Raw genomic sequence first — 25,954 nt, 5'->3', positions numbered from 1 at the left:
CCTTAAATTTAAATATCTGGATTAATGCATTATAAAATATAGGAGCATATTTCTAGGCTGACAGGTTAAAGAGCACGTAAATTATGGAATTACTTTTTGTGTGGCCATACTAAGATATATTTCTTTGTAAATGCATGTTCTCGAGGAACTAACCAGCATCCTGACAGTATCTAATATGAGCTGAACTCTGCAGGAATAGATATAGTTAGTGTTTTATCTTTTTTTTTTGATGTGATGATTGTCTGATTTGATGTTATGATTAGAAAGGAGGATGTATCATTTAATCAAGTTGAATGTCTGATGGCATATTTAGAATCTTTGCAAAGCTTAAGACAAAATAAAAATCATACTGACAGTTACGTAAAAGGTTTATATCTACAACCTGGATATGAAGATACATTATTGGAAGAAGGCAAAGACTAACTCTACAGAAACACACATTGCATAAGAAACAGATGCTGATATTTCAAACTAGTTTCTGTAAAGTGTGAAATTGTGAATATTTCATAATGTAACTTTAAACTAATAGGTTAATTTGTCTTTATTGTTATCTCCCTTCCTAGGACCATCGTGATTTTTTATTTATTAGTTCTAGCCAAACAATTGCTGCTGTAGCAGCCCTCTCACAGTCACATAAAATAAATAATTCCTACCCTCTTCCCCAAATGTCCCTCTGCTTACACTGCTTCAGAGCCTGCCACCAACTCCTTTGCATGGACATTAATCAGAAGCTGAAAGCCACTTCCAGTCTGCAAAATGAAACTCTTGCTGTTGGGATCCATGCTTAATGCATAAAATAAATCCAGTTCTCTCTCAGATGCTGCTGTGGCTTATAATGACTAATATCTGCACTAATACAATGTTTTGTTAAAAATAGGGTATAGAGAAAAATATCAGGCTAAATTATAGATTATTAAGTTAGGCATGTCATGATACTTGCTACACAAAGTATTAACTGCAGTTGGTACATACCCAGATGTTGCCATCCTGATGGTAAGGTTTCCAGTTCCGCCCTTTATCGCTATAAAGTAGTCTGTACTGTGTCACCCAGTCTGAGCTGCTGTACCTGCCTTGTGTTGCTACAGCCGTGACCTGTTTCCTGTTTCCAAAGTCCATCTGCAACCATTGGTAATGATCAGAATCGAGAGGGGACCAGCCACCAGCACCTACGCAGGAAAAAATATGTAAATACCCTTGCATCAAGGTTATTTCTGGAAGAGAAATCAACATTAAAATAAAAGCACTTTAAATCTACCACAAATAACATCAAGTTGCATTTTGTCCATACCATCTAGTATTTTAAATAGACGAATGTAACCTAACTATGTTATTTATACATTTCTTGTTACAGAAACACAGTTGTCGCGGGATACAGAGTTACTGCTCATGGGGAGGAGTTTTTATTTATTCATGGCGTGTGGGCATCACTGACTGGGCCGGTGTTGAGAGCCCATCCCTTGTTACCTATTTGAACTATTGCAATCCATTTGGTGTAGGTACACCCACAATGCTGTTAAAGAAGGAATTTCTTGATTCCAATATTCATAGGTATAGCAAGTTCAATGTTTGGACAAAGGTAACTCTGACAGCATCGATAGTGGGGGATTTAGCAATGGTGATGCAACTGAATGCCAAAAGGCGATGGTCAGACTCTCTCTTATTAGAAGTGGCAACGCCTGGCATTTGCATGGCATGAATGTTACTTAGCACTTTTCAGACCAACCTGGATATTATCCAGGTCTAGCTGCGTGTGGACATGGACTGGTTCAGTATCTGAGGTGTTGCAAATGATGTTGAACATCATTCAATCACCAGTTCTCATCCCTCCTTCTACTTTAGGATAAGAACAGGATGATAGAAATTAGAACACAGGACTTTAATGTACTTTAGAAAATACTGGTAGTAGTCTAAATTTTTCTTTGAAGTTGTAAGCAGGTATCTTGTCCCTTTAATACTGAGCCAGAACTTGCAGGATGAGGACATTTGATTTTGGTGCCCTCTAGCTAGAAATTTTCTGCATCCTTCAACTTGTAAATACTTTGTCAGAACTCATTGAAGGTATACCCAGATAATTGAATAGGGAAAGAGACATTTAGGCCTCCGTCAAATGTCGAGTATGAGCGTATATCTCCTTAACCTTGAGATTTAAGGTTGGCAAACAAAAATGGATTTACCAAAAAGCAAACTCAATAAGAGGACATTTGGCAAAATAATGCTTAGTTAGGTATGGAATAAAAAACTGGAGTTTGTAATTGAGCTTAACAAACTATTCAATGGTTTCAACTAACAGTGCAAATGATTGATGCCACTGAGAATGGATCTCTAAGGGCAAACGTTCACTTTGCAAGGTCCTGACCTGGGTGGCAACTGTCACAATTCAAGCTGTTCCTCATGTTCTATTTGTGAAAGAAGTGGCCACATCTTCCTTGGACCAATCTGACCAATGAATATACTGTGCTTAGCTGCAGTCGAACTTTTTTTCTTCATTTCTCTATTCTGTAACTGGGGATTGTACCTGGGTACCTAAGATGGTGCTGTAAGTGGAGATTGATAAACTTTTCACTGTACTCATTTGTGTACATGTGACAATTTAAGCTAATTCAATTCAAATGGTCGAGGTTTGTCAATATTTTCCAAGGGATGTTGAAATTTGAAACTTCACCACTTGGAGTCATTACCAGGTTGGGTTGAAATTTGCAGGCAATCAGGAGCCATCACGAGTTCAGACTGTTATGAATTTGTTGTGTATGGAGTGTATTCCAGGAGGTCCTATATGAAAGCACGTTTTGTTTTGAGGTCCTATTTCAATACAAGTATATTGTTAGTTGTTTGTAAATGATGATATTTCAAAAAATTGCTTGATGATGTTGGATATTTGCTATGCATGTATGGTATACACTGAACCAGGTTGAGTAGATCAAACCAAGTGAAGCAATGTGTCGTCCTATTGCTCTAAGTGATACCAAGAGTTTATGACTGAGATTCACCCTTGTCTTAACTTTCATCTGGTGTTCACAAGCTGTTGCTGGAAGATCACTGAATGGACAAGAGTGATGCCAAGTTATTTGGGGGTTAGGTCGTGGGGAATTAATAAGACACAGAACTAGACACAAAGTTCTTCTGTGGCCTTCAAACTGTTCAAGAGGAAGTTTGAAATGCCATTCTTGGCAGTGTTTATTCAAAGTAGCAATTTTCTAAGGCAGACTTCTGGAGAACATAGAATATTAGTGAGTTTTTTTCTTCATGTTCTGAAAGTTTTTCATGCTGGAAAGTCATCAGTACATGGAAAAAGCATTGATTTTGTGGAAGGCAGATCACTGGTTGAAAGAGAAGCAATTTGAAGACAGATCTCTGTGGGACCCCATCGTTCATTATGCATGGGTGGCTGATTTGACCTCCAAGATTCACATGGAACCATCAGTTCCTGATGATGGAATCAATTACTGCAGTTTTCACGCAGCAGATGATTTTCAAATATTTCAGCAGCATGTCTGTGTATCATGTTGTGTCATATGCACGGGATAAATCAACAAAGTTGATTCCAGCCTCCAAAGCTTTTGGGAAACAAGCTGTATGAGGTCAGCATCAGGACTTGAATGAAGTTGTTGTAACCTAGAATTACCAAAACTACTGAAAATCCTTGCCTGTTGAGGGGCCTTTGCTTCTTTTAAGACTATGTTCGGTTTGCTTACAAAGTGTCCAGGACCTTATATGTTATTCACAGCAAAACAATGGGGAGTATGGTAGTTGCAGAGGTCATTAAGAAGACGTCCCTTGCTTGACAATGGCCACTATCTTAGAATGGTGCCAGATACTTGGAATGTTGGATATGCTGAGGATTTTAATTAATAGCCTGGTTAGCCATTTCTTTCTTTGTGATCAGAGATACTTCAGGAATTGTGGGTAAATCCTATGAGTTGCCACTGCTTTGTCTGATTTGGTTGCTGTGAGGGCATTGTATCTTTCATTCAGAACAGGAAGGGGAGAGAAGAGATAACACAGTGTGGAACTGGAGGAATACAGCAGGCCAGGCAGCATCAGAAGAGCAGGAAAGCTGACGTTTCGGGATGGGATCATTCTTCAGAAATGGAGAGGGGTAAGGGAGTTGGGAAATAAATAGAGACAGCAGGGGTGGGGCTGGGGAAAGGTAGGTGGAATAGTGATAGGTGAGTGCAGGTAGGGAGTGGTGGGGATTGGTCAGTGGGATGGATGGGGCAGATAGGTGGGAAAGAAGATAGACAGGTTGTGTCGGGTCAAGGAGGTGAGAGGGAGGAGAGGGATGTTTGAACGTGGGATGAGGCCAGGGGTGGGGAGATTTTAAAACTGGTGAATTTCTATGTTCAGGCCATTGGGCTGCAGACTCCCGAGGCAGAATATGAGGTGTTGCTCCTCCAGTTTGCGGGTGGTGTCATTGTGGCACTGGAGGAGGCCCAGGATGGACATGTCACCCAGGGAGTGGGAGAGGGAGTAAAATTGGTTAGCAACCGGATGGTGTTGTCGTTTATCGTGTACAGAGTGCAGATGCTCCACGAAATGATCCCTGAGTCTATGCTTGGTCTCACCAGTGTAGAGGAGGCCACATCAGGAGCAATGGATACAGTAGACCAAGTTGGTGGATGTACAGGTGAGCCCCTGTCAGATATGAAAGGTTTGCTTTAGGCCTTGGATGGAGGTGAAGGGGGAGATGTAGGGGCAGGTGTAGCACTTCCTGCAGTTGCACAGAAAGGTGACGGGAGTGGTGGGGTTATGGGGAGTGTGGAGTAGACAAGGAAGTCGCGGAGTGAGTGGTCCCTACGAAAAGCAGATAGCCTGGGGAGGGGAATATCTCTTTGGTCCTGGGATCGGACTGCAGGTGGCGAAAGTGGCGGAGAATGATACGTTGGCTTGAGAGCAGAAGTGCGGGAAATGCAAGAGATGCGGTTGAGGGCATTTTTGATCACCGGAGGGGGATGTTGTGGTCCTTGAAACAGGAGGACGTCTGGGATGTCTGGGAGTGGGACGCTCCATCTTGGGAACAGATGCGGCGGAGGCGGAGGAATTGGGAGTAAGGGATCACATTCTTGCAGGAGGGTTGGTGAGAGGAAGTATAATCAAGGTAGCTATGGAAGTCAGTGGGTTTGAAATAGACGTCGGTGTTGAGGTGGTTACCAGAGATGGAAACGGAGAGATCCAGGAGGGGAAGGGAAGTATCAGAGATGGTCCCGATGAATTTGAGTTTGGGGTGAAAGGTGTTAGTAAAGTTGATGAACTGTTCAAGCTCCTCATGGGAGCATGAGGCAGCACCTATAGAGTCATCAATGTGGCAGAGGAAGAAGTGGGGGATGGTCCCACTGTAACAGCAGAAGAGGGACTGTTCCACTTATCCGACAAAGAGGCAGGCATTGCTCGGACCCATACGGGTGCCCACGGCCACCCCCTTAGTCTGTAGGAAGAGGGAGGAGCTAAAGGAAAAGTTGTTTAAGGTAAGGACAAGTTCAGTTAGGTGGATGAAGGTGTTGGTGGAGGGGAACTGGTTGGGCCTGGGGAGGTGAAGAAGCAGAGGGGCTTTTAGGCCATCTGCATGGGGGATACAAGTCTACAGGGATTGGATGTCCACAGTGAAGATGAGGTATTGGCGGCCATGGAATTAGAAGTCTTTGAGAAGTGGTGGGTGTGCGTGGTGTCTCAGATGTAGGTGGGGAGTTCCTGGACTGGAAGGAAAAGACAGAGTCAAGGTAATCAGAGGTGAATTCAGTGGGCCAGGAGCAGGGAGAGACAATGGGTCAGCCGGGACAGTCAGGTTTGTGGATTTTGGGAAGTAGATAGAAGCGGGGGGTGCGGGGTTGGGGAACGATGAGGTTGGAGGCTGTGGCTTGGAGGTCACCTGAGGTGATGAGGTTATGGATGGTCTGAGAGATGATGGTTTGGTGATCGGGGTGGGGTCATGATCCAGGGGGCGGTAGGAGGAGGTGTTGGAGAGTTAGCGCCAGGCCTCTGCGATGTAGAGGTCTGTGCACCATACTACAACTGCACCCCCTTCTCCGCAGGTTTGATGGTGAGGTTGGGGGGGTAGTGGAGGGAGCAGAGGGAGTGGAGGAAACGGAGGGAGCAGAGGGAGAGAAGGGAGTGGAGGGAGCAAAGGGCTGCACGTTCCGTGGGGGAGAGGTTGGAGTGAGTGAGAGGGGTGGAGAGGTTCAGGCGATTGATGTCGCAACGGCAGTTGGAGATGAAGAGGTCGAGGGAGGGTAGGAGGCCTTGGGGTGGTGTCTAGGTGGATGGGGTGTGTTGGAGGCGGGAGAAGGGGTCGGTAGAGGGTGGGTTGGACTCGCATTTAAAGAAATAGGCACGGAGGCGGAGGCAGCAGAAAAACTGTTCAAAGTCCAAATGTGAGCGGTATTCATTGATGTGTGGGTGGAGTGGAATGAAGGTGAGTCCTTTACCGAGGACTGATCATTCATCCTCAGTGAGGGGGAGGTCTGGAGGAATGGTGAAGACCCAGCAGGGCTTGGGGCTGGGGTTGGCTGTAGAGCTGGGGCTGGGAGTGGGGGTGGAGACTGTCTCAGGAGCAGCTGTGCCATCGGCAGTGGCAGCGGTGGCAGCAGCGGTATGGTTGGTGCCAGCATAAGTGACGTGAACGGTAACAGCAGAAGTGACGTAGTTGGCAGCATCATCCGAAGAGACTGAGGTAACCACATAGTTAATGGTGTTGGGCACATTGAGAGGGAGGTCCTGGATAGGGTTGGGTTCTGGGGTTGTTTGAGGAGGCCTGTGTTTGGTGGTAAGCACAAGCAAATTTAGTGTACTTACGGTTTTTGATGTCAGATAGGGTGGAGAAAATGTCTTTTTGCTCTGGAGCAGTCTTGGCAGACTGCAGTTATTCAAAATAACTACAAGGCTAACAGTGAGATGCTGTTAGTGCAAAGTAAATTGTTCTAAACAAGTGCCACTAGCTTCGAAACATTAACTCTGTTTTCTCTTACTGATGCTGCCAGACCTGCAGAATCTCTCCAGCAATTTCTGTTCTTGTTTGTTACAGAATGATGTAAATTGACAAATTCTAGAGATAAACAACTCGTAGCATATATCTTAGCTTGTTGGCTGCATGGGTTAAAGGCTCACTTTTCAGCTATATCTAGCTGAATTTTATAATAATACAGCTTGTAGTCATCATATCAACAATGATACTTCAATGAAACATATACTAAAGGTTTGGAGGATGGAGAAGACTGCACAAGTTTTGAAATCAATAACATCTGATGGTTTATGTTTAATTATTTAATGGGTATGGGGTGGCTTAAAAGGCCTACACTCGTGGCCATTCATAATTGCCTTGAGAAAGTGGTGGTGAACCTTCATGAACTGCTGTAGGCCATTTGGAATTGGTACATTTGCAGCTCTTTTGTTCATGTTTGGACCAAGGTTTTAATGAGGTCAGGAGTTGAGTGGCTCTGGTAGAACCCAAACTAAGGATCAGTGATTAACTTATCAATCATTTATAGCATATTAACTTAAAGGGGAAAAAGTACCTTTTGCCTGAATTTAACAATCCATATTGTTTTTCTTCCGGGCATGTAATATGTCAGATGGAAAGAAGGTGGATGCTGACCCTACCTCTAGTCTAGAAGCTCTAATTTCAAGTTCAATTCCAGGACTTGGTGACCGCAGAATGTGAGTCCATAATGTGGTCAAACAAGAAGGCTATCAGCTTGTAACTCCTTACGATATGCCTGATGTAGGCAATAAAAGGAATAAGTAGAATTGTACAAAATCAGGTCCGCCATTATTTTATTGAATGGTGGAACAGATTTGAGGGCTGGTGGTCTACCTGTTCCAAAATCATATGTACCTACGAACAACTAACCAGTTCAACTATTAAATTCAGTTATCCTGGCACACATATTTGATTCATTGTGGTAGTGTATGGACAGGACCCCATCTCCATAATGTACATTAGAAAATGGTCAGAAGGTATGTGGATAATGGAACTCTAACAGCACTTAAGAATGTTAACAGGACTGAGCAGACCATTTGCTCAGCACTCCAAACACTAAATTAAACATTCAGTCCCTTCACCAATGATACAGACAGCGATGTGCACTATTTACACGATGCACTGCAGCAATTCAGAAAGCTTCCTTTGAAAGGACTCAAGTCCTACAATCTAAAACACCAAGAGTGTAGATCTATGGAAACACCATCACCTGCACCTTCCCCTCAACACTAGAAACCTTCCTAACTTGGAATTCTACTGTTGTTCCTTAACTGTCACTGGCTCAAACATCTGAAAGATCCTTCCAAACTGTTGTTGATCTACAACACGTGGACTGCAGCAATTGATTGATATATAAGAAAAGGAGAGACTGAAGTCGGTTAGGATTATATTCACTGGAGTTTAGAAGGCGGATGGATCTCATGGAAACCTATAAAATGCTAAAAGGTCTAGACAGGTTAGATGCAGGAAAGATGTTCCTGATGGTGGAGGAATCCAGAAACAATGATCATACTTTAAGGATAAGGGATAAACCTTTTAGGACTGTGACCGGGAGAAAGTACTTCAACCCAGAGACTGGTGAGCCCGTAGAATTCACGATCATGCCAAAATGTTAAGTATTTTCAAGAAGGAAACAAATATAGCTAAAGGGATCAAATTACATGGGGAGAGGGCAAGATTAGGATAATGAGCTTGAAGATCAACCATGATCATATTGAATAACAGAGCAGGCTCAAGGGCTAGAATAACCTGCTCCTAACTTCTATGTTTCTATGATTCAGGAAGGCAGCTCACCACCACCCTTGCAAGGACAATTCGGATCTAACAATAAATGCTGACTTTGCCACTGGCACCTACATTCTGTGACTGATCAAAATAAATCAAAGATCATGTTCCAAAGTCCAAAAGTAGCTAACATACAGGGGAATTACAGTAACATTATGGTATCTCTGATCATCCATTTAAACATCAATTGGCAATCTTTCACTGCACTGGTTAATAAATTTTCAACAGTTGTATTATATGACCACCACTACTGCAGCATATTCAGCTGTCCCGCCACCATTTTCTCAAGGCATCTAGGATAGGCAACAAAAGAAACCTTGTCAGAATTTCCAACTTCTAAAAGTCTCGGAAAAAAGCTCCCTCCCATCATTGACTTTTATAATGTAGAGATCTGAATAATGTGGTTGCATATAACTTATTTGTACTGTCAACAAAGTAACTGATACTAAATGCAAGAACATTAAGCTCAATTTAAAAGGTAAATGTAATTCAAAACACTGAGATATGCCCTTGTGAACAATTTAATCAAAACCTGAATCTTGGTGAAAAGAAAGAATGTTGTCAAAGCTAATCAGGACTTGCACGAGAATGCCAATTTCAATGCCATCATAACAAGTCATATCGGAGGGCAAAGTGCTGGCTGGGTATTTCACTCTGTTTGGCCGAGGTATGGTATGGAGAAAGTAGCTGAGAACTACAGCCACCGCAGGCATCTGGATATTTCCAGAAAAGACACAAGACTGCAGCATATTGCTTTTGTTTACAAAGAACAGAAACCTGCATATGCACACAGATCACTTTTTGCACGCCTTAAATATCTTATAAGCATAAAACATTTGTTGGTATATCTGTTACCATATCCTAGGGTACTTTAAAATGAGGTGTCCACAGGTCCACAAATGAGGTGCTAAAACAAATAACTGTCCCTTGGACCAAAGGTACAGACCCTCAAGTTGACATATTGGGCTCTGCATGAGGTCTTTGATGCCTGCCATGTGATCGTTGAGAGTTTCGATCTTTCATCTACAATGGATTCCAGGAAGTGTGACGGGGAGCAGACAGCTGATCTGTTTTTATGTCAACCATGGAAAACGTTCCCACTGGCAGGAATGTGTCAGAGCGCCACACTAACACAGGTCTCTTCTACTGTCCAGAATTGACTGCCATCACCTTCAATGACCCCACCAGGGAGCTGGGAAACGTTTGCCCACTGTTTCCAAAGCAAAAGGGTCTGTATCATTGCATGACCATGATACATATAATAAATTCACCAGTAATAGTTTGGAATAACTTATCCACAGTGCCTAATTTGTAGTTTATTTTATTGTATTTTTTGCTTTTTTAAAAATATCGGAAGAATAATAGCTATAAAACATGCAGTGGTGTATCCTGTATTTACTAAATTGTTTTCTCTGACAGATCTTTGCACAACCCTGAGCGCCAACAAAACATCAATTTTTCCCCAATCTGCTTTCTAGCTTCACTCTGCATTTTATCCGCATTAGAACTCTTCTCATTTTTAGTTTGCACTTCTAAACACTAGCTCATCTGGCTTATTTAGCCTTATCCTTCATTTCCATATCAAATGAAACCATGCAATGAGTCGAGATCCAAAGGTCCACCCACATCTGGTTACTAATCATTTCTAGCAGACGACTGAATGCTAAATCCAAACTGTTTAATATGCAGTAACAATCAGTTACTTATTACCTATGTGAATTGCTTTAACTTTATCCTTCTTGTTCAGTTACCTAGTCTACCTATTTTGGGCCTAAAATATTATGATTTCCCATGATTATCGCATTGAATTTCCCTGCAGCCTCCTTTGTTTGACTGAACAATTCACTATTTACCTATTCAACTTCAGACAGCAGTCAATATCAATTGGCAACTTTTATTTTGCTGCCCTTTTCATTAATTAATTTACAGTTTGCTTCGCCATCTGCTCTTGTCATGTTATTTCCAGTCCTATGTAGTTATTCTGTCACTGTCCCACCATAATGATACTTTTTCCTACATAGCAGAGTAGCTCTATGTTTGCAAAACATTCTACTCATGGACAGCTTTACTTATGTCATTGCGTCCAACTATTGTTCTGAAAATGGTCAAGTCCTGCAAAAAAATAGATAGCATATCTGAACTGCATACCATCAACCACTGACAATGACACTGGCACTGAAGATATCATGCCAGACTACAATCACACATCCATGAAAAATTGAAACACTTCCACCTACAACAACAGATAGCAACACTACACAGTGAAGCTACACTACCAAATTGTAATAACTATACAGGCTCTAGTCCTGATTGTGTTGTATACCAACAAGATGGTACCTAAATTTATAGTAAAAAATATCTATCCATACTTATACACATTGCAGATAAAAGGGCTCCCATTCTTAAAATAAACTGCACTGCAGGAATTCAAAGAGCCCTACACAGTCTCTTCCAACTCTGTGGCTACCATCATTTTGAAGGACAAGGGGAGAAGCTAGTTGGGAACACCACCACCTGCAAGTTCCTCTTCAAGCCAGTCACCATCCTGACTTGGAAATACATTGTTGTTCCTTCAATGTTGTTCGGCCAAAATCCCAGGTTCCCTTCCTGACAGTATTGCGGGTCTTCTGACAACACTGTACTGCAGAAGATAACTCACCACCTCAAGGACAACTGGGATTGGGCAATAAATGCTGGCAGAGCCTGTGAGGTTCACAGTCCCATTAGTAAATAAAAAGGAAAAAGGGGTGAAATGTTGCATTACGGAATTGATCCAAACCAGACAGGCCAATATTTTTAAGGCAGTTGCATGACTTCACAACATGTGATGTTCCAGTGTAAAGACATCCACCTCACATTCACTCACTCCCTCTGTAAAATGGTGTCAGTGTAGTTAGCTAGTTTTATGCATAATACAGAGTAACATCAGTAGACTGTATGAGATATGGTAGTACATCAGGAAGTTATTATTGTAAATGAACTTCAACATATCTGACTCAACAAGAACCCAAGTCCCTGCAGTTTATGTTCCATGGGCTAACATCCAGGAATCTACCAATCACATCAGCAGCCATGAGAACTGTTCCCTCGAGATCCTACAGTGGTAAGGCCTTCTGCTTTCTTCTTCCTTTTCCTCTTTCCCTTAGCAGCTTGCCTGTTCTGTTTCCTGTCCCCATCATCCTTTGATGTTATTCAGAAGTGGGACTGATACGACAGCCCCAAAACCTGAGAGATGCAATGCACTTAGTTGGCTTTCAGCGCACATAATATCTTCACAACACTCAAGATACTTACTGCTGACATCACAAACTGAACTGAGGAGAAGGAGAAATCACCATGCAAAACTTTGTCAAATTTCGGAATTCTCTACCGTACAGGGTTGTGGATGTTCCATCATTGAATACAATTTATTTAAGGCTGGTTTAGACACATTTTTTTGACTCTCTCGGGATCAAAGGATATGGAGAGCAGGCTTGAAAGTGGAGTTGAAGCCCAAGATCGGACTTGATTGTGCTGAAAGGCAGGCTCAAAGAACCATAAGGTCTATTCTTGTACCTGTTTCCTGAGTTTGAGTTCACAACTCTTCCTTTTAGCCTGGAAAAACAAGTAGATTATCAAAAGCAACTCAGGTACAAGTTGGAAGGTTGTGTTTTAAATCTCTCAAGCGGAGGCATTTTGGTGAGGCGTATCTCTCACGCAGGTGGATCCATATTCAGTTGGGTATGTTTAAGAGAAGGCATTAATTAGTGCTGCCATACATGATGCCAGTTTTGACATTACATAAGCATTAGTTGCTGATTGACATCACGACCTACATAATTCTGGAAGATGAATGGAATACCCACATTATTGTCTGTATAAACATGGCAAATCACCATGGACTCTCTAGAACTGACGGAAACAAACCCCAACTACTTTTCAACACAACCGGTTTTTATAAAACAATGCTGCCGCTTCTGGGCCAATTTTGCAACCTATTTGTTTCTTGTCTCTGCTGTTTAGTATATCTGCATTATTATTGCTGCATTAAATTTATTGCTTTCTAAACTCGATTATTATACACTATATCTCCCTCATTCAGTAGTCTCTGGTCCAACAACATCTGTGGTCCAGCACTCTCAGTACTTCTGCTTTTCCCTAAGGCGGCATCAAGTAGCTCTGGATCAATCTTTATTCATATTATTGTTTGCAACACTTTGTGTAGTTTAGATCTCCTAAATCCGAGTTTTTTGGTGCCCAACTGAAAAAACATTTATCCACTTATAGATGTGATTAATACAAGTCAAGGTGAGATCGTCACTCAATCCTGGAACATACTATATATTTTGGATGGCTTAAAATATTTCATCAGGACTTCAGTCACTGACCGCAGGACTAAAGTGAGTAATTTGATTTTGATTTCTGAATGTTTTGACTCTAACATTCACCTACAGTGATCCAGCAAACTCTCTGGTTCCAAGGCTGCTGGTTTAGGGAAGTATAATCTCTAGGTTAATGTGCAACTGCTTTCATCTTCTACAACATTCTTCTTTTCAGCTGGTTTTCTACTTGTGGCACATTAAGAGAACAAAATCAGGAAAACTCATGAGTTTTAATGGGCACTCCTAGATTTACAACAGGAAAAGTAACTGATGAAGGGACAAAGCAGGCAACTACACCTTGAACATCATGTCTCCACCTGCTTTCACCTCAGAACTTGCAATTACGGACCCAGATGGGTGTTACTGTGTCTATCAAAAGAAAACCGTCATGATCAATTTCAACTGCAGGCAACTTCTACCACACAACTTTTTCCTTGTGACTGTGAAACACACTGAAATCTGTTTAATGCCTAGGTTTTGATTGAGAGGATACAGAGATAAATGTTTCCTCTTATGGGAAACAGCGTATTGAGAGGCCATAAGATCATTGTCAAGAGATCCAATGGGAATTCAGGAACAAAAACTTTTTTTCCCCCAGAGTGTTCAGAGTGCGAACTCACTATTACCCAGGAATGGTTGAAGCATTTAAGGGGAAGCTAAATACCCATATGAGTGAGAAGGGAACAGGATGGTTACAATCATAGATTCAATTGAGAAAAGATGGAGCTTGACTGGAGAAAAAATGTCATCATGGGCTAGAGATAGTAGGAACTGCAGATGCTGGAGAATCTGAGATAACAAGGTGTAGAGCTGGATGAACACAGCAGGCCAAGCAGCATCAGAGGAGCAGGAAGGCTGACGTTTCGGGCCTAGACCTTTCTTCAGAAAATGACCTGCTGTGTTCATCCAGCTCTACACCTTGTTATCTCATCACGGTCTACTTGAGTTGAATAGCCTGCTTCAGTGCCGTATATCCTACATAATCGTTCGTTACAAATGAACACTTTCAGATAAAAATTGGATGATCTTGTCTCCATCTCAACATTCCCTCTGTGTTCTGATGCCAAAAGGAGTATGCAAAAGGTGAAATTATAATTGAAAACAAACAGATGCAAGAATATCATTTAAACGAATAAATTGGCATTAAATGTAGATATCCATTTTGGAGCTCTAAACATCTGTCAAAACTAGCATGTTGCATGAGTTTACACACTACTGCAATCTCTCGATATACATGAGCACCACACTCACAGGCAGAGATGCACAAGGAGATTGCAGCTATATTAAAAAAAAATTATTGGAGGATGTCCATCCTCCCCCTTCTTTCTAACAACAGACAATGTTATTCCCACAGTGATCAACTGCATTAATTTGTGAACAACCGTGTTAATCCAAACAACTGAAATGTCATCTAAGTTGGTTTTGTGAACTCCCATGAAGAAGAGAATTTAAGGTTTTGAGCATGAAAGAAATTTGCATGTTGCGCATGATTTGGGTGGCTGTGGTATTTTGTCTCCATGATACCTGGTGACATAGTAAGATGAATTCCTGCACTGTAGGTCATCTGGCCTGAGAACAGTGCACACTAGCATAATGACAACAACAGAAAAACACTGCAATCATAATGAATTTAAAGTAATCATTCCTCTTTTTCTGAATGAAACAAAGCACCGTCAAGAATACGCATTCAACCACTGAATTCTATTCATAATTGCAGTGGTTAGACTGAGGATAAACCACCTCAGGAAATAATTAACTCTGAAAAAACTTTTCAGAAAATGTATTGTCCTAAAATAGGTATTGAATTGAGTCAGCACACTGTTGTTACCATCTGAAGTGGTGAACAGATTGCACAATTTTCTCAGCAAACAAATAATGGCAGATTATGATAAATGGGGATTCTCGATTGCATTGCAATACTAGGCTGAATGCCCATGAGAGTTAGGCTTAATCTGTTCCCTTACTCAAGTTCATAATCATTGTAAGAGATATCATCAAAAGAGATATCCTCTTTGCCAATGATATCCAATGAGTTACCTCTCAAGCTGAACGAGAAACAGTGACTGAGCCACTCAATTGGACAGTAAGCAGACAAATGTTATACTTGTTTCAGCACTGAGAACACTAATTCAAGAACTCTGTTGAGAAACATTAACCGTGCTGTTGCACATCACCTTCAATCTGTACAGGTACCAAGCTGACATCCATGACAAGTATTCAGTTCCTCGGTTTGATAATTGCACCTGACCTATACTATATAAAGACAAGTAGAAAAGAAAACTGAAAATGGCTGTTGGAAAGAGAAAGAATCATGTAAAAAAAAAAGTTCTTGTATCAACAATTTCAGTGTGAAGAGACAAACCCTACATCTACCTGATGATGAAATTATGCAGTTTTGCTGACATCAGAAGTCCAAAGTCCTACGGATGAATGGAATTCAGCTGATCCCATATCAGATTCTCCCTCATTTGATCACTGGCCAGGTTGTCAACATTCTGTAAAATCCTAACCATTTTGTTATTAACTGTAAATTAAATGCGTTTGGACAAAATCCAAACAGTCACTTATTACTTAAGAGTTTTACTTCAAACAATACCCACCAGAAAACTCTATTAAATCTTGGTTGACTCTCCTTTATATGTAGGTATTTTCTAACCATCTTGCTCAGAGATGTTATTACACACCTTTGGAGCAGGTCGGACTTGAATTCAGGCCTCCTGGCTCAGACCTGGGGAAACTGTACCACAAAGAGCCCTTCCTTTATGTATATGTTTCTTTTTTTAATCAACCTGTCCATACATGTTATGACACACCACTTAAAACTGTGCCTCCCTGCTCAGTCATTGCATCCCAAGACCCCTCCATTTTGTCTTTTACCTGTTCAAACATGCTGTGACACATGTCCAGGGCAGGGGGTACTTGAACCTGGGTCTCATGGCTCAGCGATAGAGTCACAAGAACCCTTTCTTTCTTTTATTTAATATATTTTTCCTGTTGAGAGATGTTATGTGGAACTGGAACCCAGGTCTCCCAGTCTAAGGTTAGGGACTGTATGTCTGTACCACAAGAGCCCCACAGTTATTTTCCTTTCTATACATATACATTATATACATATATAATTAATTAGCCTGTAAGCACCTGTTTACAATGTTACTTTTAAATCTTAACATCTAATTTTATAATAAGATGCTAAATACCTAAGAGATTCCTCTCTTTGTATTAAAAAAAACACAAAATTACAACAGGTTGTATGTTGTATTTTTATTCAATCTTTAAACTACATTCCACCCCATCTTGGAAAAAAACATAGATTACAACATGAATATTTCTTTACATTCACAATTATTTATAACACAAGGCAACCTATTTGAGGACATCCAGCAATTTTTCCTGCAAGTAATTCTTTTCGTAAAGCAATCTGATAGTCAATTACTTGTATCATTTTTTTAAAAAAAATTCCTTCCTTTCTTCTGTCTCTTTCGCACTTGTAATGATCAATCCTCAATCACTTTTCTGCAACACTCCTCGCTGAGTGGACATTATTTTATAAGATCATAAGCAATAGGAACAGGAGTAGGCCATTTAGCACCTCAAACCTGCTACACCATTCAAGAAGATAATGGCTGATCCAACTTTCTTCATGTCCACTTTTCCCCCCTTTCCCTGTACCTCTCAATTCCCTGACTGGTAGAAAATCTATCTGTACCAGCCTTCTAACCTGAACCTGGGGTAGGTACATTATGACTGTACCACAAGAGCCCTTAGCATTCTCCTTTACATTTGAATGGAATGAACTCGTTAGTTCACAACTTCTTTGCCTGGTTACATATAACTGCTAGGTATTTAGTATCCTATTAACGGTATTCAATACTAATAGACAACATCAATTTAACAGGCCAGATTTTGTCCGAAGAACAACAGTGAGGCTATTAATAAGCAGTAAATTGGACAATTGCTTGCATACAACCTACATACACACATGAGAGGATTCAAATCCAGATATTTCTGAGCAAGTTACAGTGCATTGCATTGCAAGAGTTCTCACCATTAAGGCATTGAAATCCCTATAAAACTGTAAATCTATTGCACTTAACCACTTAACATGTCAGAAAGGTTCGAACTGATGCACTCAGATGCAAGTACCTTTTGTAGTAGTGTCAGAAATCACAATTACTGCCGAAGAGACTTTCCAAAATGTTACTTTAGAAAAATGAAATTTAACTACTTCAGAATTTAGTTTCTGTTCTAATTAGGTTTACAAAATAAAGTGTCTTTGTCTTTCTTTACTCTCTTAATCCCATTTGTCCTCCCCTCTCTAATTGCTTTGTTGTGCATGATTTAAATCTAATTTATATTCCCCAGTTTATAATATGCACAGTTATCTGAGAATTCTACAATTTGATAGTTGATTGGCCATATTGTTCTTTGCCCTGCTTGCACATGCCACTGTTCTTTTTGAGAGGGCACTGAACTAGATCAATTTCCTGACTGCAATCAATTTCTTCTCAAAAACCTGTAAAACGTCCCTTAGCAGGCGAAAGTACATTGAGCAATGAATGCTGTTCCTTCACTTACTGCAAAATCTGAGCCATTATCTTAGGTTTATGGTGAAATTGAAGAGCTAGACCAGTCAGATACTAAAAAAAAAATCATGCCATACAATAAGTAAGTATCATGCAACATAAGCCCTTGGCCAAGTTGTCATCTGAATTAGTTTTGATTGCCTTAGGGAGAGTGGAAGCGGTGGTGAAGATATGCTCAGATTTCTTGATTAATCCTGGGTTTTTAACTGCTTTATTCCTTCTGCCAAAACATGAGCTGGTAGGGAATGTCTCAACCTATTTCTCTGTTGAATCTCTGTCATTTGTATTTACAGCCATCGCTTGGACCTTGTCATCTCACATGTCTTCTCTACTCCCATTATCTTTAATACACAGACAAGGCCAGTTACAAACATTTTCTTGCATTCCCTGATCCTCTGCAACATTCCCCTGGAACATACTCTGCAAGTCACTTACAGAAATTGTTTTAAACTACCGACTGAGTCCAGATGGAGTTCAACCACTCTGTTCTACCAGATGTGGGCTTCAGTTTATTGCAGGGGACCGATGTTTTTGGCTGCATCTTGGCAAGGGTGGAGGGGCAGATTTGGGTCTGAAGTTGCCACTGCCCATGGACCAGGGTGGAGCCTGGTCTGCCAAGCTCCAAACCAGCTGGCCCCCTACAAGCCAGAGAAGGAGAGGGACTGTAAAGCTCAGGGGTGCTGGGCATCCTGCTGCTGGGATGGGTGAATCCATCATGTCTGGATGAGTCCTCAGAGCAACAGCATTTTGTCAGGTGCATTTTCAGGCAGTGGCTGGATCATGGCCAGCATTAAGGGCAGCACTGGCAGGGCTCTGGGTGTGGAGCTCCTGGTTAACTCCTCTGGCGGCAGTGTGGCATGGCAAAAGGTCACATGACCAAGAGAGAACGGTCACTCCAAAACGGTGCCAATTTAGAAAGGCAATGAACATTATGTGCTATCATAAACAACCTTATAATGAATCTCAATGATATTGCCAGCCTGAATAATTTACTACATTTAAAGTGGAAAAAACTAAACCAAGTGAATTTAAACATGTAAGCACTTTTGTCTTAGTGCTAGAATCACTCCAAATTATTTGCTTTTTATCTTTTAGTTTCACACCCATGCTAACTCTAAAATGTATAAATGTGTATTAAATGTATTAAAACCTCAACTTAACATTGTAGGACAAAACTTCACGCCATTCAGTAATAAAAATGAGACCAATAGATACGCCAAATTAAACAGCAAAAGGATAAAGTATATCAGCTCAATTTCAAATGTTTTGATTACTTTCCCTATTAGCAGAAGAATTGAAGTCTATTTGCATGTAGTCAGATCAAGCTTCTGCCCTTAATCCATTGGCTTTCTTGCAGTTGGAATGAATAAATTGCTGAAGTATTGCCCACAAAGACATGGACCATAGACAGATATGAAGAAAAATAGAGGTTTTCTTTCTAATTGCTATTTAAAATTTCTTTAGGTTGTAAATTGTGCTGAAACAAGGAAAAGTACCTTCTACATACATCAATCAAAAGGAATCTTACTCCAGTAGTTCAGAAAGGCAGTGGCATAGTGGCATTGGCACTGGAACACAGAGTTCCTCTGGGTGTTCCATTTGCTCACATAGTCCAAAGGTGTGCAGGTAATGTGGATTGGCAATACTAAATTGCCCTGTAGTTCTGGGGATGTGCAGGTTAGGTGAGTTAGGCATGGTAAAGTCCAGGTTACGGGGATAAGGTCAGGGACTGTGTCTGGGTGGGATGCTCATTGGAGGGTCAGTGCAGACTTGATAGCTGAATGGCCTATTTCCATACTGTAGGTGTTTTATGATTAATATGAATTGTTCACCAGGTCCAGCCAACATGTAGTTCTAGATATGGAGAACTGACTCTTAACTACCCTCTGAATTGTCCTTGCAAGCTACTCAGTTGTATCGAGCTACTTACCTTCTGGTATTGACTAAGGCTCTGGAAGCAACAACAAACCAGTTGACCATGCAAAATCTTTCATACTAACATCTGGGATTAGTGCCAAAATTGTGAGACCAGTCTCACACACTGGTCAAGAGCCTAACATAGCCATGCTTACAGAATCATACCTTACAAACAGACAAACAAACAAATAATGTTCCAGACTTCACCATTGGTTCCTAGCAGATGTTGTGGCACAATGCATTCAGTCAGGAGGGAGTTGCTCTGGGAGTCCTAAGGATTGATTCCAGACTCCATGGATTCTTTTGGCATCAGGTCAAACGTAGGCAAGGAAATGTCTTGCCGATTATTACCTTCCAACCCTCTCAGATGACAAACCTGTGCTCTTCCAGTTGAACACCATTTGGAAGATGCACTAAGAGTGGCAGCAAACACACAGAATATACTCAAGATGGGGAACTTCAATGTCCATCACTGAGTCACTCAGTAGCACTTCTACTGACTGAGCTCTCATTGTCTTAAAGGACATACCTGCTACTTGAGCTCACCTTCATCAATCTACTGGCAGCAAATGCATCTCTCCATGACTCAATGAGAGTGATTGCCAAACAGTCCTTTGAAATATTATCTTCACATTGGGCATACCCTCTATGGCATGGTATAGCGTTGACACTCTGTGCTGAACAGGATAGACTTTGAACTGATGTGGCAATTCACAACCGAGCATCCATAGTTGTTCTGGTCCATCAGCATTTTGAAGCCCTATCTGTAACCTCGTGGCCCACAACATTCCCCACCTTACCATTACCATCAAGCCAGGAGATCGATACTAATTCAACGTGCAGGATGGCATGCCAGGAGCAGCACCAGGCTTTCCTAAAATTGGAGTTCAATCTAGTAAAGATACAACACAGGACTACTTGCATGCCAAGCAATGGAAGTGGCCATGCAGTAGGTAGAGCTAAGCAATCACAATCAACACATCAGATTTAAGCTCTGCAGTTCTGCCACATCTGTTTGTGAATGATGATGGACAATAAATCAAATCACCGATGAAGGAAGCTTTACGAATATCCCCATCCTTAGTAAATGGGACAGCTTTGCACTTCAGTGCAAAAGACCACACTTAAGCATTTGTAAGCATCTTTAGTCAGTAATACCAAGTGGACAACCCTTCAATGGCCTCCTTCTGAGGTGTCAGATGTCAGTCAGTTCAATTCACTCCACTTGGTACAAGAAATAGCTAAAGGTACTGTATACAGCAAAGGCTATCAGCTGTGACAACATTCTGGTCATATTACTGAAAACTTGTGCTCCAGAAATAGCCACGCTCTGAGGCAAGCTATTCCAGTACAGCTACAAAATTCCCATCTACCTGACAACGTTGGAAAATCACCCAGGTGTATCCTATACATAAAAAGAACTTAATAGGCCAGCCAATTACCACCCAATTGGTCTTTTCTCTATCGTCAAGAAAGGGATTCAAGGAGTGAAGGTGAACGACAGTGCTATTGAGCTGTACTTACTCAAAGTTAGCCTGCTCATTGAAACTCAGTTAAGTTCTGCCAGGCCCAACCAGCTCCTTATAGTTTCGGTTCAAACATGAAACTGAACAGAACAGGGGAAGGGAGGATGACTGCCCATGAATTCACAGCAGCATTTAACAGAGTGAGTCATCAAGGATACCTTACAAAACAAGTCAATGAGAATCAGGGGAAGCCTCGCCACTGGTTGAGTCATGTCTCACACAAAGGAAGATTGTTGTGGTTCAAACTTCACTACCCAAGTTCAATTCCTGCCATAGCAGATGGTGGAATTTGAATTCAATTAAAAAAAGTAATCTGGAATTAAGAATCCACTGATGACCATGAAACCATTGGCAATTGTCAGAAAAACCCATGTGGCTCACTAATAAGCTGTGGAGAAGGCAATCTGACGTCCTCATCTGGTCTGGCCGACAAATGACTTCAGACCTACAGCAATGTGGTTGATTCTCAACTGCCCTCTGAAATGGCCGAACAAGTCTCTCAATTCAAGGGCAGCTAGGTCTGGGCAATATAAAAAACAATCTGGCCAGCCATCAAGCCTTAAGGGCATTAAAAAAGTCTACAGGCTCTCCATTGTCTAACTTGCTTGTTACCTCCTCAAAGAATTCTAACAGATTTGTTAGGCATGGCCTCCTTTTGACAAAGCTGTGCTGACTCAGCCCTATTTTACCATACACTTCCAAATACACCGTAATCTCATTCTTAAGAATAGAGCTGATAAAATAGCAAGCAACATCTAAAATCTTACCAACAAGCAAGGTCAGGCTAATTGGTCTATAATTTCTTGTCTTCTGCTTCCTTCCCTTATTAAATAGGGGTGTTACATTAGCCAGTTTCCAGACATCTGGGACCATCCCAGACTCCAGTGATTCCTGAAAGATCGCCACCGATGCCTACACAACCACCTCAGCTATCTCCTTCAGGAGTCTGGGATGTAATCCATCGGATCTGGGTGATTTATCCAATTTCAGATCCCTCAGCTTCCCTAGCACCTTCTCTTTAGTGAAGGCCTCTACACTTACCTCTGTCCCTGATTCTCTTGAGGTTCTGGTATGCTGCTGGTAAGGACAGCAGGTTTTCTTCCATACAGGACATTAGTGGACGAGATTGGTTTTTAAGGCACTCAATGTTGGGATAGCAATGGAATTGGCACAATGGCTCAGTGATAAGCACTATTGCCCCACTGCACCAGGGATCCGGGTTTCATTCCAGCCTTTAGTGACTGTGTAGAGTTTGCATGTTCTCCCCAAGTTTGCATGGGTGTCCGCCAGGTGCTCTGGTTTCTTCCCACAGTCCAAAGATGTGTAGGTTAGGTGGATTGGCCATGCTAAATTACCCCATTGTGTCCAGCGATCTGCATGCAAGGTGGGTCAGCCATCGTAAATGCATGGTTACAGAAACAAGGTGGGGGCCAAGGTCTGGTTGGGATTCTGTTTGGAGGGTCGGTGCAGACTCAGTGGGCTGAATGGCCTCTTTCCACTCTGTAGGGATTCCATGATGCTATGAATGGAGTTTCGTGGTCACCAGTACTGAGACTAGTTTTCAACTGCAGATTTTCTTTATACATTCTGCCAGATGCTGAGATGGGATCTTTTTATTAATTCATGGGACATGGGTTTTGCTGGCTGGGCAGTGTATATGTCTAGTCATTGTGGCAGTGGTGAGCTGCCTCTTGAAAAGCTTCAGTGGGTTTTATGTAGGTATACTTTCAATGACATTTAGGGAGGGAGTTCCAGGATTTTGAGCTAGTGACAGTGAAGATATGGCAATCTATTTCCAAATCAGGATGGTGAGTGGCTTGTAGGGGAACTCACAGATGGTGGTGCTACCATGCATCTACTGCCCTTGATCTTCAGATGATAGTGGTCCAAGATCTGGAAAGTGCTGTCTGAAGAGACTTGAAGAGCTTGTAGATGGTACACACTGCAGCTAATGACTACCGGTGGTGTAGGGAGTGAATGGTTGTGGATATAGTCTTCAGCAAGTGGGCTGATTTGTCCTAGATGGTGTTCTTGAGCGTTGTTGAAGCTGCACTCATCCATGCAGGTGGAGAGTATTCCAACACATTCCTGACTTATGCCTTACGGTGGAAAAGATTTGAAGGGTCAACAGGTGAGTTACTAGCTGCAAGATTCTGAGCCTCTGCCCTGCTGTCATACCAACAGTATTGATATGGTTAGTCCAATTCAGTTTCTGGTAATCATAGGATGTCGATAATGGAGTATTTGGTGATAATGCCACTGAATATTAATGGTGAATAATTGGATTCTCCGCTGTTCAAGGTGGTCATTGCCTTGCGCTCGAGTAACATGAATGTGGCTTTCCACTTGCCAGCCCAAGCCTGGATACTGTCAAGGTCTTACATGAATGGTGCTGAACGTTGTGCAGCCATCAGTGAATATCCCCACTTTTGACCTCATGAATGGAGAGAAATTCATGGGTGGCGCTGCTAAATATGGTTGGACCTAAGACACTGTATTGAGGATCTCTTCAGAGAGGTGCCACAGAGTTTTCCCTTGATTTCTGCTGACTCTAGTTTTGCTAGGACTCCTTGATGCCACACTCAGTCAAATGCAACCTTTATGTTAACGGCAGTTACTCTCACCGTTTATCTGACCCCATGTCCACAAAGCATGAGCCTGGGCCTCTAGATTACCAATGTAATGACATGACCATTCTATCTCCTCTATCATGTGACAATGTGTCCACCACAGTTTGTTCAGAGATAGTGGGAACTGCCGATGCTGGAGAATCTGAGATAACAAGGTGTAGAGCTGGATGAACACAGCAGGCCAAGCAGCATCAGAGGAGCAGGAAAGCTGACGTTTCAGGTCTGGACCCTTCTTCAGAAAAACAGTTTGTTTCTTTCTTTCTATATATTCAGCTGTGCGTCAAATTTTAAATGTTATCTCTGTCCTTTTGATCAAATCTTTGTGTAGTAATTGTAACGAGGTCAGCCAGCTGGTCTTCATAGAATATGAGTTCCCTGATTTGGGCTGTTACAGTGGTCCAATGAGGGAGCCCTGGCTGACATATCAAAAGAAGAGTGTCAGAGACTCAGATGAGCTGTGCCAGAGACAAGGACTTTCCATGTGTAAATAAATGGTGACTTGGTGACAGGATACCAGCCTCTATGGAGTTATTTCACTTCATTAGTTCGTTAGCATTCATCACAGCAACCAAAAATTTGTTGTCTCAGTTGTGAACAGATGTTGCAAAGTATAGTCTTCATATTTCTTGCAAATCCAGGTAGCAGCTAATTCCTCTGTTTTCATTGTTTCAGTCAAAAAGAACAATATGTGTGATACACCAATCTATGTTTACCATGCCCCTTGAAAAATACGGCTCCCAATCCAGTTTATGATGCACATGGCAACATTTGTTGGCAGTTCTGAATAAATAATGAGCCAATAATGGGTCAAATTGTGTGGTGAAATGAACTTTACCTGTTCCTTCCAAATGACATCAGTTGACTGTACCTGGGCTTACCTCAGCAACTGATAACAGTCGGACTTAATTCCCTTGCACAAAATTATATAAAAACTTATTCACTTGACTCAAAGTGTGAACATTCTATGGAATTTCAAGGAGGTGAAGATTCCTTAGTTACTTTGTTTTAGTGAGGATCCGTACTGATCCCAGCTGCATGCACAGTGTACCCTCGAAACTTAGTTGTTGGGTATGCCATCTCAAATTTATAATCAATGCTAATTCCTGCTTTAAATAAGTACTGGAATCATGCTCTGTTTTAGTGGAACCAGCAATTAGAATGTCTTCTATGTGGCAGATTATTCCCTTCAATGCCTCAAGATCACTTGTTGTCAATGGCTGAAAAATCATAGGTGCAAACAGGATTCAAATGATGTAGTTGATTAAAACACTGTGTTGTAAAGGTTGTAAGTCATTTCCACTCCTCATCCAAAGGTAATTGCCAAAAGTCACTATTCATTTCTAGCTTAGTGAAAGTTGAACTCTTTCCCAGCTTTACCGAACTCACATCCACAGATGCCAGTTGGTGAATCCTTCTTCCAACAGCTGTGTTTAACTGCGTGATATCTACATAGATTCTCAGTGATCCATTTTGTTTTGGTACTGGAATGACCAACTTGTAGGCTTTGTTACAGCTAACATAATGCCTTGTGATAATATGGAGTCCAACTCTTGCTTTATCTTCTGTAAAAGTCAGCGAGAATTTTTTCTTGGGATAAATAAACACATAGTCTTGGCTTTTCATTGTAAAATGACTTGATTAGTTGGTTTCAGCTTCCCAAGTCCTTTGAACAATTGTACAAATTCAACACTAAATTCTTTAAGCTTCCCTTGGCATTCCAATTCCTCCAATTTGTAAACTAGTTGTAGATCTGATAAGTTCTTCCATTTGAAAGGGAACAGTCAAGATATTGAATTATGTATACGATTTCAGTGATATTACTCTTTTATAATCTCAAGTGTGGCAGTCATTTTGCTGTAAACAAGGTTCTGTGTTGGAAATAACCAAAAGTCCAACTCCAACACCAAATGTCTATCAACTACAGTTCCTGCAGCCCAACAGCTCCCCACTGACCCTTCAATCTCCCATATGAATTGCATCTCTCTGTTAATAAAACCTGCAATTTCTTGGATTTTGCTTCCACATTTGTGGATTTTTCTTTTAGTTTCTGAACTGGGAGTTTCTTGCTGTGACACATTACTTTAAAACAAACAGGTTGCAGGGCTGGATGAACACAGCAGGCCAAGCAGCATCATAGGAGCAGAGAGGCTGACGTTTCGGGCCTAGACCCTTCATCAGATGA

General features: G+C 41.5%; 1 protein-coding gene across 1 annotated transcript in view; it reads right to left on the bottom strand.

Annotated features, from left to right (window-relative positions):
* Positions 1-25,954, bottom strand: part of LOC109913433 (contactin-associated protein-like 2) — a 1,704,267-nt gene that overhangs the window by 1,130,405 nt on the left and 547,908 nt on the right. Inside the window, exon 3 of the mRNA XM_048610560.1 lies at positions 973-1,166. Within this exon, the coding sequence (XP_048466517.1) occupies positions 973-1,166 (194 nt within the window). The remainder of the gene's footprint in view (positions 1-972; positions 1,167-25,954) is intronic.

This window comes from Rhincodon typus, chromosome 2, assembly GCF_021869965.1.
Source record: "Rhincodon typus isolate 14 chromosome 2, sRhiTyp1.1, whole genome shotgun sequence".
NCBI classification, from domain to species: domain Eukaryota; kingdom Metazoa; phylum Chordata; class Chondrichthyes; order Orectolobiformes; family Rhincodontidae; genus Rhincodon; species Rhincodon typus.
The sequence above is the reverse complement of the archived record's forward strand: the minus strand, read 5'-3'. Positions and strand labels throughout refer to the sequence as shown.